We start from the raw sequence: 15,555 nt of genomic DNA, 5'->3' as shown, positions 1-15,555 counted from the left end.
CTATATTTTTAAGTTATATTTTTGTTCCATTATATTATTATTATTATTTTATAATTTTCATTTTTATTAATTACAAAGAATATAAGTTAAACACTAGTTGTAATTAAATTAGAAAAATACTAAAATATTCCGAGCAATCAACAAAGAAAAAGAAATCAAGATTGTTTTATCCAATTGCATATTTGACAAGTGTGAAGTATAAACAAACAATGCATATACAAATTCTGAAATTCATTACAAATCTCATGTAGTAGAAGTAGACCCCAATGGGAGCCTTCATCGAAGACATCGCTACCACACACGTGTAACATCTCCTCACTCGTGTGAAATCAGGTCCAACCCTGGTCTAGCCCATGGCTGACTCACCGGCTCACTGGCTCACCCACTTTCAACTGCCAAAGCCAAACAGATCATAGCTGGCTCAAATCCCTCCGCCTCCAAATGCATAAGAAGTATCGAAGAATTGAAGTTCACATAAACACCCAAAAAACACTGACGATCTTCTCGATGCTACCCCTCTCTCTCCTCACTTCGTAATAAATCTCCTCTTTCTCTGTTTCTCTTCGCTTCCAGCTCAAAATCCCTTCTCTCCAAGTGCTCAATTTCAGATCTTTTTACTCTTAGCGATCGAAAATCGCAGGTAATATTTTCAATTTACTTGATTTGATTCCTGCAGCTTCTTTTCTTTTGATGCATTATCAAACTCTTAATTGATGAATGCTTGATTGAATTTTTATTCATTCTGTCATAATAATATTGCTAGTTTAAACGGATTTCTTTCTACTTTAATCATCTTCGAGGATCGCCGGAAGTAGGTTAATGGAGTGGTTTTTGGTGATTATAGTTGTTGATTTTCTACTTTTCTTGGAATCAAGTCGCGTTTAGACTGATTTGGCACTGGAATGCTTACGTTTATGTTGCTTGATTTGTTAGAAAATCAATATAGCATGCAACGAGATTAGAAAAATACAAACATCGTGCTTTCGTTACGTGTTTATTAAACGACTTTAATTTCTTAATGAATAAGTCTACGATTGATGGATTTATGGAAAAGAAATTGGGATTTGGTGGGAGTTCAACTAAAATGCTGACTTTTCCCAATATTTATATATCAGAAACTGGTTTCAGATTGCTGTATATTTGCCCCTTTTTATATCATTTCTTTTGCTATTTGTTGGAGTTTGAAGTACTATACTTTTGGGTACAGATATGGCTTCTGTACCTCCGTCTCCTGTTACCTTTTCTGGAAGCTTGTCTTCTGGAACATCAGCTTCAGATCTTCTTCGAAGCTCAAGTAATGGCATCAATGGCATACCCCTACGAACATTAGGCAAAGGGCATGTAAACACAGGAAGGAAGGGCTTAAGTATCACTGCAAAGGTAAGGAAGGTGAAGAAACACGATTACCCATGGCCCCAGGATCCTGATCCCAACGTGAAGGGTGGAGTTCTTAGTCATCTATCCCCATTCAAGCCATTAAAGGAGAAGCCAAAACCTGTCACCTTGGAATTTGAGAAACCTCTTATGGATCTACAGAAGAAAATCATTGATGTAAATCCTCCTAAACTTCTGTGATATGATTGTTCTATAGGGTACAATTGGAACATGTCTTAAACTTTCATTTTTGTTGTTTTCAGGTTCAAAAGATGGCTAATGAAACCGGTTTGGACTTCAGTGATCAAATCATCTCTTTAGAGAATAAATATCAACAGGTTCAGTTACTTGTAACTGGAAAAAACAACCCTTTTGTATAAATATAAATTACAATTGTCATAATGTCATGTCTGCTGACTTTTATTATTTTATTATCTACAGGCTCTTAAAGATCTCTATACACACTTGACTCCAATACAGCGTGTTAATATTGCACGACACCCTAACAGGCCAACTTTTCTTGACCATGTCTTCAACATTACTGAAAAGGTGTGTTACTGTTACTCTATGCTTTCTTAGATTAGAACATTTCTAAATTGAAAGAATATGATATGAATTATGAAAAATACCGGATATACCCTTTTTGTATTCCAAAATGTACAGTTTGTTGAGCTTCATGGTGATAGAGGTGGTTATGATGATCCTGCAATAGTAACTGGAATTGGAACAATAGAAGGAAGGCGATTCATGTTTATTGGTCATCAAAAGGGTAGAAATACCAAAGAAAATATTCAACGTAACTTTGGAATGCCTACACCACATGGGTAAGTAATTTCTTGTATGTTATGGATTTATGATATATGATACTTTTTTATTTACCCTTTTTAAAATCATTTTGCTGTATAAATTTATGTTTTTTACAGATACCGAAAGGCTCTACGTATGATGTACTATGCACATCACCATGGTTTCCCTATTGTCACTTTTATTGACACTCCAGGGGCATTTGCTGACCTTAAATCAGAGGAGTTAGGTCAGGTATGTATAAATATATGTGCATTTGTTTTTATTTACTTAATGGACTTAATGAGAGGACATAGGTATTAGGTGCTGCTTCTTTTTGATTTAATGGACTTAATGGATACAATAGATAGGGGTGTTTCTTTTTGACTTAATGTATTATGAATGTCTGAATGTGGTAAGTCAAAAAACTTGGCCTAATCTATTAATAAAACCATCATTTATGTGTATGCAGGGTGAAGCCATTGCTCATAATTTAAGGACTATGTTTGGTTTAGAGGTACCAATCATATCCATTGTGATAGGTGAAGGTGGATCTGGAGGTGCTTTGGCCATTGGTTGTGCTAATAAATTGCTAATGCTTGAAAATGCTGTCTTTTATGTTGCCAGGTGACTATATTTTTTATTTTTTGTTTTTGTACATGATGAGGGTTATATGAATTCATTATTTGTTTACACCATTTTCAATTTTATAAATAGCTGGCTCTTGGAGACTGTTAATTTAATTCCCAAAAAGTCTGATTGATCACACTTTTTTACACAAAATTGTCAAAAACCTACAAGTCAAAGATTGAGGGTGATATAAATGAACTAACTGTTAGGTGTTGTTTCTTTTTTAATTAATGTGCAATGGGTTGATGGATGTTAACTTTTTTTTTTTTTATCACCACTCACCGCTAATTTCAAGTAGAAGGGTAAAATGGTCATTTACCGTCTTTCAGACTGTTTGTTCAGCCCAAAGTGAATCTCTAACCTTCAAAATAGATGAATCAAATTGCACTCTGTTGAAATAAGAAACTTTTATAAAAACACTAGTGTTATTTGATCTCTAAAATCATTAGATATCTGTTGTATTTTTTAGTTTTGCACTTACTAATTACTGAAATAACTTATAATTCTTATGATATAGCCCTGAAGCATGTGCAGCAATTCTATGGAAGACTGCCAAAGCTGCTCCAAAGGTAGTGAAAATTTTTATTTTTTATTTATTTGTAATTGTACACGGATATTATATAATTCTTGAAAGTTTATATAATTTCTTCTTGTGTATAGGCAGCTGAGAAGCTCAAGATCACTGCTACTGAGCTTACTAAGCTACAAATTGCTGATGGCATCATCCCTGTAAGAATAATTAATTTTAATAAAAAAATAATATTTTTAAATTTATATTTAATTGAGGGTAAACTTTATAATTTTAATTGCAGGAACCACTTGGTGGTGCTCATGCTGATCCACAGTGGACCTCTCAGCAAATTAAAAAAGTCATTCTTGAATCAATGGATGTAAGTACATTAAGCCCATTTATGCTTTGTTCTATATTAAGAAATTAGTACACAATTAATGTGTGTTTTTGTTTATTATTTATTATAAATAGGAACTTCAAAAGATGGATACTCCACAGCTATTAAAACATAGAATGCTCAAATTTCGAAAGATTGGTGGATTCCAAGAAGGTCTACCCGTTGACCCAGAAAAGAAAGTCAACATGAAACAAAAGGAAGAACCAAAACCCGGACTTATTTCCAATCAAGCCTTGCAGAGTGAAGTCAATAGGCTAAAAGAGCAAATCATGAAAGCAAAAGAATCATCTTCAATAGCTCCCGATATGGACCAAAATGGCCTCATCAATAAGCTCAAAAGAGAAATTGAATATGAATTTTCTGAAGCTGCAAAAGCTTTAGGAGTCCAGGACAAAATAAATCAAATGCGTGACAATTTCGATACAGAAAAAGAGTTGACTTCTGATCAAATCGAGGATCTCGAGAATCTAAAGAAGGAATTCAACGAGAAGTTATCAACAGCTCCTAATTACGGTAAGCTGAAATACAAACTAAACTTGTTGAACGAAATCAAAGAAGCGAAAGCATTCGCTGAAAATTACAAAAAAACCCTTCCGTTGAAGACTAAAGTGAACGAGAAGTTCAAACAAGTTTTGGAAAATCCGATTCTGAAAAACAAGATCGAGGGACTGAAAGCGGAAATCGAGAAATTGGGAGGCGAAGGTCTGGATGAGGATCTGAAGGAGAAGATGATGGAGGTAAAGGCAGAAGTGGAAACGGAATTTTTGAATGCTCTAGAAGCTTCGGGTGTCCATGTGGCTTCACGGATGGGTCAAGCTTCTATGGAGATGGTGAAGGCGAAAGTTAATGAACTGAATGCGGAAATTAATCAGATAATTCAAGATGTTGTTGAGAATACCCCGGAATTGAAAAGTAAAATTGAGCTGTTGAAATTCGAGGTGATAAAAGACAAAAAGAACCCTAGTAAGGAATCGAAGGAGAAGATCAAGGATTTGGAAATTCAACTGAAAGAGGAGGTTGCTTATGTCATGACTGCTGCTGCTGTTAAAGAGAAATATGAACGATTGCAGGCTGAGCTTAAGGAACTTTCTGGTGGATCCGATGGAAGTTTGATCAAGGAACCCAGCTATGTTTAATGTAAGTTTTCGCTTTCTGGACTAAATTACAGTTTTGGTCCCTCGTTATAACTGATTTTTTCATACTTGGAACAATGACCAAAAAAGTTATAAGAACCTCACATATGGACTGAAAATTATAAAATAGTAAAATATTTTGTTACCAAAATTTCAAAAAACAGATAAACTCAGGGACCAGAAATGTAATGTACTACTACTCTTTCAGGAATTGGAAAAGTAAGTGATGTTGTTTATATTGACAGTTGATAAAAATGTGTTGAAAGTGCAATGAATGAATTCTTGAAGGTGGATTAATGAATGTGGGAGGTTATTTGAAGCATACCATTTGCATTTGGGAGTGGGGTTAAAGAGAGGTTATATTTGGGGGGTAAAGACCTACCTACCTACCTTGGGTGCTTTGAAAGCTTGATATTTGGTTTAGTTTTTATTTTGTCAGACTTTTTATTTGGAATTTTTTTTATATAAATTAATTGCATGGTTTAGTGTTTTTTTGTCATTGACAGACAAAACTAGCATGTCATGTAAATTTTGCTGATCACTTGGGGAACGCCAATAATTTGCTCTCTTTTTCTGTTTGAAATTTATGTTTAAAGGAATTTTATCTAAATTCCATCCTCCCTATTTTATCAAAAGGAGAAATGTATCCTTCCATGCAATATGTCTCTAACAAAAATACAAATACTACCAAAATCAACAACCAAGAATCCAAAATTTTGTAAATATTCAGTTTTTTGCTCAATTTAAAGACCATATAAACCATTCCAAAAACATATTTAAAATTAGGCCTGGTAAATATGTACCATGGAGAACCAACATGTTACCAACTGAACCAATAAAATCGATAGTCAAGTTGTTTGGTAACCAATATGTTTGGCGGGTAAGACCATGTCAATTAAGTAGTATTGGTACGGTAACGGTATGGAATTTTGAATATCATGGTTGTACCGTACCAACCAATATATATATATCAATTAATAAAAATAAATAAATATTAGTTCTCATAAATGCATGTTTTAATTAGAATAACAAATTAGAAGTCTTGGAATTAATAAATTAACACATTGATTAATAAATTTCTTGATACTTGTTTTTTAAAGAGCACGAAATCGATGATACAAAAACACATGATGCTAAAACTCAAAAGCTTCTCATTCCTTGTATTGTTTCCAAAAGATTAAATAGTAACACAAGCAAGTGAAGCAACCACTCATTGACCACAAATTTAACTCATATTTACGTATATGTATATATTAATTAAATCTTTTGGTATTTACCAAATACCAATATGTACCAACGAAATTTGTTGGTAGTCAAATTAGTTGGTATCAAGTATACTTGGTACGGTACTGGTAGTTAAACTCTTATGCCAACTATAATTGATACGGTACACGGTTTGAAGAAAAAAAAAAACTTAATACCGTACCAATCCCACCCCTATTTAAAATATATGTTTTGGTGTGGGTTATTTTCTCCAGATTTGAAATCAAATGTCCAAGTGGAACAAGTGCATTTTATTAAAAGAGTTTAAAATTTATGACTCGATAAATTAAAAAAAAAAAAAAAAAAAAAAAAAAAAAAAAAAAAAATGTCATTATTTTTATAGAATAAAAGTTTACAAAAATCAATATTTACAATTTTACATTATAATTCTTTGAATAGATTTGCAAACTTATAAAACACAACAAAAAACTCATTATTTTTCATGTCAAGCAAACATATGATTAAATTCTAATTCATGTCTATTCTAAAATTCATTGAAACATTTCTTTCTTTTTAGGCGGATGGGTGTGGTGTCATCGTTACCGCATTCCACCTCAAAAACCATGCACTAAGCATGGTATACCATGAGAAGAGAGAGAGAGAGATCACCAAACTGTACAACCCAAACCACGTGCTAGGCATGGTTTGATTCACAAATTTTTACCAAACCCTCCGGTCTAAAACTTTATATCTAATGGTGTTTTGATTCACAAATTTCGAAGAAGTTTTGAGGAATTATAGTGTAAATTGCAATAAAAATTGTGTTTGCTTGACAAAATCAAAGAAATTATAATTCTTTAAATTCTATTAAATTTTGTATTTTAATGAGTTTGTCATCCTTCAGCTAATGTCAAAGATTTTAAATACAATTGTTTATGTTTTATTAAAAAGACAAAAATACTCTCTCATTATTATTATTATTATTATTATTATTATTATTATTATTATTATTATTATTATTATTTTAATCATGATTCATGAAATCAAACTAATTATAATCATTTCTCACACCCTATTTAGTACCATCTATCCACTTCACACCTACACCCACAACCTCACGCCCATGTCTATATCCATGTCTACCGCCATATACACATGTTTTTTTATTCTTTATTTAACTCTTTAGAACATAGCCCCTGACTAAATGACATAGGCATTGCATTAAAGCAAGATATTTATTAAATTCTTTTTATAAAGTGCAATTATATATTTTTGTTTTGTAGCGCCATCTTTTTGCCTTATATATATTATTATGTGCAAATTCAAGAAAAAAAAAAAAAAAAAAAAAAACATAAATTTGTACAGGTAAGAGTTTAATATGCCTCACGATGGGATGTTGAAATCCATTTGTCTATGGTGGGATGGAAGAGCTTAATTTTTTTTTAGTTGCAAACTAATTTATTTCTAAATTCTTATTTATTTCTCCATAGAGACTTGAACACATGACCTCTCAATTAAGAGAGTCCCTCTTGTTATTTTCCTAAACAAAAAAACTTAGATCTATAATGTTAGTACAATAGTTATTATTAAAGTATTCATTCAATTTGTTTGAAGTAAGCAGTTTAAGAAATTGTATACACTTTTGGGTAAGTTTTAAGTTGTTCCATCCAATTGAAATGTTTTCTTTTACGTAATTTTCTCAGCATCCTATATTTTTGGTTCACTGTTTGGAAATGTTTTTTAAATTAGTTCAGTTTGATCCGCTTTTTTTTTAACAACAGAATTTTATTAAAAGAAAAACCGGACTATCAAGAAACTAGGCGGAGAAGAACACAATTACATAATAGCTTAGATTTGGGTCTTAAAGCCACCCAACCAGCAACCAAGATCCGTTTTGAATTTGGATTTTGGAACCAAACCCTTTTTTCTCAACTTCCACAGTTAAAATAGCACTATTTTACCTTTTGTTTTTCTCTCACCGAAACAAACATGAGTATGTGTTTATAGGCCGATTGTAAGCGACAATCAAATTCAAATTTAAGGCTATGCCATTTATAAGCTAGCTTTTTTATTTTTACTTTATTATTATTATTTTTTTAGTTTATTGTCGTATAATGTTTGTCTATTGTGTAAGACCACTAAGGGGGTGTTTGGATTAGCTTATTAGCTTATTTATGGTGGGAATAAACAATAAACATGGGGAGAGATGCCTATTGAAATTAGCTTATTTAACTTAATAAGCTGGATTTTATCCAAACACTCAAAATTAGCTTATTGTGGAAATAAGCAATAAACACTTCTTTTTTTCCTATCCAAACACTCCCTAAATATGCTTGGGTCATCATTTATATCAACCACTAATGATTATAATGATGAGTTTCAACTCATCACTACATTCAACCACTAAAATGTTGGGATACCTACCATTAGGCTATACGGTGTGGGGTGCGGTTCCAAACCGCAGTGAAGCCACGTGGACCGCAAACACCGCCCCCAGGGTGCGGTTTCCTGCGGCCAAAACCGCAGTGCAGCTAAAACAACCGTGCAATCTGATTGGATGTTCAACTTTTGACAGTTGACGGTCCTTTGCGTTCGGATTTATTATTTTTTTGCCTTTCTTTCCTATATATACATATCCAATTCATTTGTTTTTAACCACAATACAATCTCTTCTCTCTCTCAAAATTTAAAAAAAAAATCACCACTCTTTCAAAAATGTCATATTCTTCATCTTCTCAAGAAAGAGCTAGGAAGGATGTTGAGTGTGCTTTTGGAGCTCTAAAGAAACGGTGGTTCATATTGAAAAAACCAACAGCTTATTTAGGCGAAGAAAAACTTCAAAAAATCATGTATATATGTCTCATATTGCATAACATGATTATTGAAGACGAAGGAAGAGCGATATGTGCGTTTGACGAGGAAGAAACCATACCAGAGACACAATCAATAGAAATTTGTGGCGAAGAATATATGAACATGAGAACAGAGATACGTTGCACTGAAACATTTTACAATCTTCGCAATGACTTGGTGGAACACATTTACGGGATTCAAAACATTAACCTTAATTTGGATCCACCGGATGACTCCGAAGACGAGTTCTCGGAGAACGACTTTATGTAGTTTGTTTTAGTTATTTTATTTGTGTTTTTTAAGTTTCTAGGATTATTTAAATGTCATGTGTGTGGTTTTCGTTTTTTTTGGTAATGCAATGTAATGTTTTTTAATTTTCAAGTAATGAAAAATTATGTTTTTCATTAAAAAAGAAGTTTTATTAAATTACAATAGTTAAAAAAAACAAAAAAATAAATAAAATAAATAAAAGTGTGGCACCACTCCCTTGGTGTGACAAGAAACCACACTTGTGTAGTAAAAAATGACATGACGCTTATGTGGCGGGGAGGAAGTGCGGTTTCGGTGGCACCATTCCCTCCAGCCTTTTATCCCTCTTTTTTTTAATATTAAAATAAAAAAAAATTAATTAAGATGTAAAGAAAGATAGAGAGAGAAAGAAGCTCATTGGATGTGGTGGTTCATCCTCCTCACAACAGTTACCATGAATTCTTCCACCACTAGCTACCACTAAACATATAGTGATGTTCACAATTGTGGTGCATGGCCAAATAGACCACAGATGTTTTCGTTGTAAGTATACATGATGGTCTTATAAACTATAGCAGTATAGCTTATTAAAAAACTATTTGTGATAACTGATAACTAATTGATACTTCATACTATTTCAGATAGCTTATTAATAAGTCAGATATTTTTTCATAAGTTTTCCAAATATATCATTATATGTTTATTTCCCAGTACATCTAAATGTAGTTTATATCAATTTATATTTATCAAAACTATTATTTTATCAATGTCACCTTAGTTTATCACGCAAAAACTATTTTTTCAACTAATCTGCATAGCACAACCATTTAGTATTTATTTCATTCTCCTCTGGCTTCAATTTGATTTCAATCCAATTGGTTTTCAACATGCATGTCCCGCTTGAAAACATAAATGGGTTTGGAACCGAAACGACATGGTCGCTTACTAAAAGTAAAGGTTTGTTTAGGAAAAAGATTGTAATATTTAATTAGACACATATATAATAAGAGTATTTAAACAACAATCCAATACTTCAAAGAAGTATTTTATTAAAATTTATTAATAAATTCATGTGTCAAAATCAATTTCAATGATAACTTGTAACAGTTACTAACTCACTATGCTCAAACCGACATGTACAACTATTTTTATATTTGTTTCCCAATATCTTCTTACATAAGCTTATGCATGTTTTTTTTAGATTTATTTTTTTCATTTTCTAACTTTTTTTTACATATTTATTTACTTTTTAAGTATTGTGAAAAAAAAAATTAGCATCTTGTGCCATATATCACATAGGCCGATCTGAGACAATTTTCATGGTTGGTTATCTTAAAGTAATGTTTGACATGAATTGTTGTGTATGACAAAAAAAATGTTATGTACGAATCACTTCCCATGTATAAAATAGTTCATTATTGATAAATTCAATGTGATCCTAAAACCAATTTAATTGTAAGTGGTTTGATCATTACTTAAACCAAACATTACTTTCTATAAACCTAAACTCTTAGTCAACAAAACTAAACCAACAAGTTCGGTTTGATTTGACTTGACGTTTTGTTGTTTCATTGTTTATTTTGGGTTTATATAATTTTCTAAGCTTACAATCAAGACAACGACAATCAACAAAACGTGTAGAAGTATAAAATAATATAATAATAATAAATACCAGGCTTGAAAGTAATTTTTAAACTATTTAAAGTCAATTATTTTACAAAATAATACAAAGACGAAACAAATATTCTTTCCAATTTTTCCCTCTACAACTTTTACATTTTGCACAAAGATTAAATAAATATTCTTTTCTTTTCTTCCTTTCAACCTACAACTTATATCATAAAACATTCCACCCTTCATTTTATCACAAAAGAATCCCACTAAACTTGATCTCCCTACCAATAAAATACTTTTTTTTTGTGATAAAAACCTAAAAGACTCGTTCACCAGTAGCAAATAGGTTCCAAAAAATGGCTGTAACAAAATATAAACAAGCTGTAACAGTTAAAAACGCTTGAAATGATCCTAGCCATTCAACAAAGTAACCTGTTCCAATTGTGCTAACTATTGCAGCCAATGTCCCCGCAGAATTTGAAATCCCTAATTATTTATAAACAAATGTTAAAATAATAATAATAATAATAATAATAATAAATAATCTCCAAATATAAAATGATGAACGATTTAAAGATGTTGAAAACACATACCATGGAGAAATCCCGCATATTGAGGTGCAATATCCTAGAAAAAGATCGGAAAAAGAGGAAACAATTTAGGGTCCAAAGTTTGTTGATTTTTTTTTTTTGCTTTTAAAAAGAATAAGATTAATCTTACTTGCATATTTAACAGGAATCCAGCTTGACTGAAAGAACTCAAGCTGAGTGCTACAGTGATGAACACAGAAGCAATCACTGGTGTCTTTGCATAATTCAAACACAGTAGAGCAAATCCTGGCCCAATGAAACCAATCGACTGCAAGAGGGTATTTACGTCTTTATTTAATTTATGATACGGAGGGTATTTTAGTCTTTTTACACAGACAAGACAAAAGAAAAAAGAAGATTTACCTGCATGACTTTTCGGACAAAAGTCAAAGAGTATCCTCGTTTGATTAAATAATCAGAAGCAGCTCCTGCAACATACCCTGAGAATGCCATTGTTCCCCATGGCACAGCACTAAACCAAGCTGCTTGCTTTAAGTTCACATTAAATACCTTTTTCACCAAAAAAAAATAAAAAGATTTCATAAATCAACAATCGAGCTTTTTGACTTAATTGATGAGTATTGTGAAAATCGTTAGTTAAAAGTGTAGGGGTAAAATGGTCATTTAGCCACTTACAGTTTTAAAGTAGACAGGCATCCATGAGAGTAGAACGAAGTATCCCTAAAAACCATAAAAGAAAAAAAAATACATCATTGTAATTCATAAACACTTGAAACATATAAGAATCAAAAAACAAAAAGCAAAAACTTACCCAATTGTTAGTTACATTAGCGAAAATGATAGCCCAAGTGGGCATTTTGGACAACAATAATCGAAGAGGAGGGAATTCACCCTTCTTCAGAGGAACGGAATCAGACTTTCCGGCTTGAATTAACCTCAATTCCGACTTGCTTATTGAAGGACTTTCTTGTGGATCATTTGTGACCCGAAGTGTCCATGTTGTTAGCCATAAAAGCCCTAGACTTGAAAAAAGAATAAAAGGGCCAGAAAGCCCAATTGATGACATGACGATAGGTGTCAACACTAATCCCACAACATTCCCAAGGTGAAATCCTCCCATTGATAACCCAACAGCTGTCGCTCTTTCATTACATGGAAACCACCTAAGAAACAGTAATTGTAATTAGTAATTTCTAATTACTTAAATTTCAATAGAGAATATAGTTTATTTACCTTGATAAAAGAATTGTCATTGAAGGAAGAGCGACTCCTTCTGCAAGACCAAAGAAAGCACGCATGGCTAAAAGGGCAATTGTGGAATGATTTGCAGCCCATGGAGTCAAAAGTGTTGCTAAAGACCAAAAGGCAACACCCCAAGCTAACACCCGTTTTCCTCCATATTTGTCCACTAATGCTCCTCCAATAACCGATGAAAAAATGTATCCCCATAGAAAAGAAGACTATTGATGCAATAATTACATAAATCTTGGTTAGTTTTCTATGATTATTGGATTTCCCTAATAATATGAAATAAACTTGCAACTTGCAAGATACAAAACAAGCTAATAACAAAAGTCACAAAGGCTCAATGTCATAAATGGGTTGGTAAGTAGGAGTTTTTGGTCCTTTGAAAAGTATATTGACATGTGTCTAGTCAACATATTCAATAGGAGATGGCTGCTAATGACTTTTCATGCTTGAAATCCAATGCAAGGGTTAGGTAGATTCAATATTTTTCATCAATTATTACAATAATTCTTTTCTTTCCAGTCAATTTTTTATTTTATTTTTTATTCCGAAAAACACTATAAAATTAAGTACAACAGGAAAGAAATCCAAACGGGAGCAAACTCAAAACAATAAACATGTTTTAAGTTTTATATTGTTAATACATAAAATAAGTACAACAAAAAGTTATCAATTATTTCTATATATTTAAAAAATTAATATTAAGCACAAAATTTTAAAAGAGCATGTGCCCACCCTAGATCCGCCCCTATTGGCATTCACCACACTAATTCACATCATATGAACCACAACAATTTTCGTTGTTTAAAATGTTTCATATTATATTATTTATTGCAACATTTACTTATTTAATGTCTTATTTGGCCATATATTTTCCAACTTGTAATCTTTTCAGGTGGGTGCCAACCAATCTCTTTTAAGTCCAACAACCACAAAAATAAAAATCAATTCACAAACCTAATACCAATACTACATTCTTCTCAATATTAATACCTTAATTTTAAACTACCAAAAAGAGGTAATAATTCCAACCAAAAACTAAAATTTCTAAAAGAAAAAGGCATACACTCATTAGGCAATGAAAGAGGTATCACCCTTTACACAAACAATTAGATAGATCTTCTCTTTTTTTTTCTTGTTTAGATAATATTTTTTATATGAGAAATGCATAAAGAAAAGAAGCAACAAAATATTGTCATTCAAGTAGTACTTAGATTTTCATAACAATATCAATTACATCATTTTCATCCAGTTGGCATACAACTATACAAGTTAACAAATCAAGTCAACAATACCCTTTGAACTAAAGCATATTCATCAACTACAAAGAATTAGAATCAATCATGAAAAATTATAGTTTCTGCAAATGCATTTTGTGGGCTGATCCTAATTCATTTCAACATAATCAACAATCAATAGGTCAATATCACTGATATTTGATACTTGAAAACAGAAACCGATAGGACACTTGGATTTTAAAGATTCCACCTTTTTACACGAGCTTTATTGTTGTGATAATTAACTATGATCGATTGATTTAGGATGGTGATAATCTAAATATGATCAAGAATTCAATGTAACAAAAAGTCAAAGCTAATCATCTAAGGGGAAAGGAGGCAAGAATATATATTACCTGAACGATGCCCAAGAAAGAACTGCTCCAGCCATGTTTGGCAGCAAGAGGAACAATAGCTACAGACATAACAACTCTATCAGCATTACACAAACACATCACGCATGCCATTAACGCCACCACCTTCAACCTTTCCGGCATAACAAAAGTACCCTCTTGCCCTCTTCCTCCTGTCAGTATTCCTCTCTCTATACCCTCCGCCGTACACTTCACCAACCCCCCTCTTTTTCTTCCTTTCTCTACAATCGCCTCCATGTTCCTCCCGCCGCCACCTTGCAGTGACAAATTCCCCCATTTCCGTTCAATATTATATCGAAATCCGAAAAGGGGTTTCCTGAAACGGATCGAATTCAAATGGGCATCCGACAGTTTTGAAGATCTTGCACCAAATGCAAGAGCTTTAGAAGTAACGGCAGCGTTTCCGGCTGCGGGGGCCATGGCAGAAACTTCGATTCAGACTGAGATTGATTAGTTAATGGGTATGGCAGCAATCGCATATAATAGCTACTATAGTTATCAATGAGATTAACGGCGTCGTCATTGATCGATGGATTTGAATGGGGTTGGTGAGAATGGAGGCATTGGAAGGGATGAAATAGGAGAAGGAGGTTGAGGGTATTTTGGTCATTATGAGAATTTAAATTTTATTTTGTGTGTCGACCACCGCTCCAACGTGGCAAGACGTGGCAATGGGTCGCATCATATTACCAAACCCTTCTGGCCAACTACCCCGCCACCGGCAACCGGCTATAGCAGGTAATCCTCATGGTTGGTGCAATCGGAATTCGGCATTTCCCACTTACCAAATGAATAATATATCATCGTTAAAACACGATAATTTTACGATAACTATCATATTCTTAGACTTTAAAATATAGGAAAATGGCATAAAAGCATTTAAGTTTAATAAAAAGAGGTATCCTAATTCCTAAAATCATTTTTGGTGTATTATAATCAAAAAATTTCATGATTTTGCATAAATATCATTTGCTGGATACACCCCGATAAACGGTTGATGTGGCCGGAAGGTGAGACACTTATCAGTGATAAGACACTGGTAAGTCTGGATGAACCTAACAACTATGCGGAAGCCATGGCAGGCCCCGAGTCTACTAAATGGAAAGAGGCAATGGACAACGAGATAGAGTCTATGTATGACAATCAAGTTTGGAACTTGGTTGACAATGTACCAGGTCGTAAGACAGTTGGGTGCAAATGGATCTTCAAGAATAAGACCGACATGGATGGTAATGTACACACGTATAAGGCGCGACTGGTTGCAAAGGTTAAGTCCATTATGATGAGATATTTTCACCAGTAGCAAAGATTAAGTCCATTAGGGTCCTGTTAGCCATTGTTGCATTTCATGATTATGA

General features: G+C 32.8%; 3 protein-coding genes across 5 annotated transcripts; 2 read left to right on the top strand and 1 right to left on the bottom strand.

Moving 5' to 3' along the window:
* The first annotated feature begins 480 nt into the window (after nt 1–480).
* CAC3 (acetyl Co-enzyme a carboxylase carboxyltransferase alpha subunit) lies at nt 481–5,411 on the top strand. 3 transcript variants are annotated; one of them, XM_079022770.1, is made up of 12 exons: nt 481–640; nt 1,208–1,551; nt 1,638–1,712; nt 1,816–1,923; nt 2,038–2,198; nt 2,298–2,412; nt 2,630–2,784; nt 3,305–3,356; nt 3,448–3,516; nt 3,600–3,677; nt 3,770–4,832; nt 5,074–5,411. In XM_079022770.1, the coding sequence occupies exons 2-11, from the start codon at nt 1,210–1,212 to the stop codon at nt 4,829–4,831; spliced, it is 2,217 nt and encodes a 738-aa protein (XP_078878896.1). In that variant the 5' UTR covers nt 481–640; nt 1,208–1,209; the 3' UTR covers nt 4,832; nt 5,074–5,411. The 3 variants fall into 3 exon arrangements, with proteins under 3 accessions (XP_078878896.1, XP_078878897.1, XP_078878898.1); XM_079022771.1 differs by having other exon boundaries at nt 5,117–5,255; XM_079022772.1 differs by having other exon boundaries at nt 5,037–5,131.
* A 3,335-nt stretch (nt 5,412–8,746) lies between these two features.
* LOC145075583 (uncharacterized) lies at nt 8,747–9,154 on the top strand. The gene has a single exon (XM_079021778.1). The coding sequence runs from the start codon at nt 8,747–8,749 to the stop codon at nt 9,152–9,154; it is 408 nt and encodes a 135-aa protein (XP_078877904.1).
* Nucleotides 9,155–10,810: 1,656 nt separating this feature from the next.
* Nucleotides 10,811–14,759, bottom strand: PHT4;2 (phosphate transporter 4;2). Its single transcript, XM_079019401.1, has 8 exons — nt 14,180–14,759; nt 12,532–12,758; nt 12,110–12,461; nt 11,974–12,018; nt 11,701–11,847; nt 11,468–11,605; nt 11,341–11,374; nt 10,811–11,233 (listed from the first exon to the last, which is right to left on the bottom strand). Exons 1-8 carry the CDS (start codon nt 14,615–14,617, stop codon nt 11,064–11,066), a joined length of 1,551 nt encoding a protein of 516 aa, XP_078875527.1. The 5' UTR covers nt 14,618–14,759; the 3' UTR covers nt 10,811–11,063.
* Between the last annotated feature and the right edge of the window lie 796 nt (nt 14,760–15,555).

This window comes from Lactuca serriola, chromosome 9 (assembly GCF_051521515.1).
Source record: "Lactuca serriola cultivar US96UC23 chromosome 9, Lser_US96UC23_V15, whole genome shotgun sequence".
NCBI lineage: Eukaryota > Viridiplantae > Streptophyta > Magnoliopsida > Asterales > Asteraceae > Lactuca > Lactuca serriola.
Note: the sequence above shows the minus strand (reverse complement) of the source record. Positions and strands in the feature narration are given on the sequence as shown.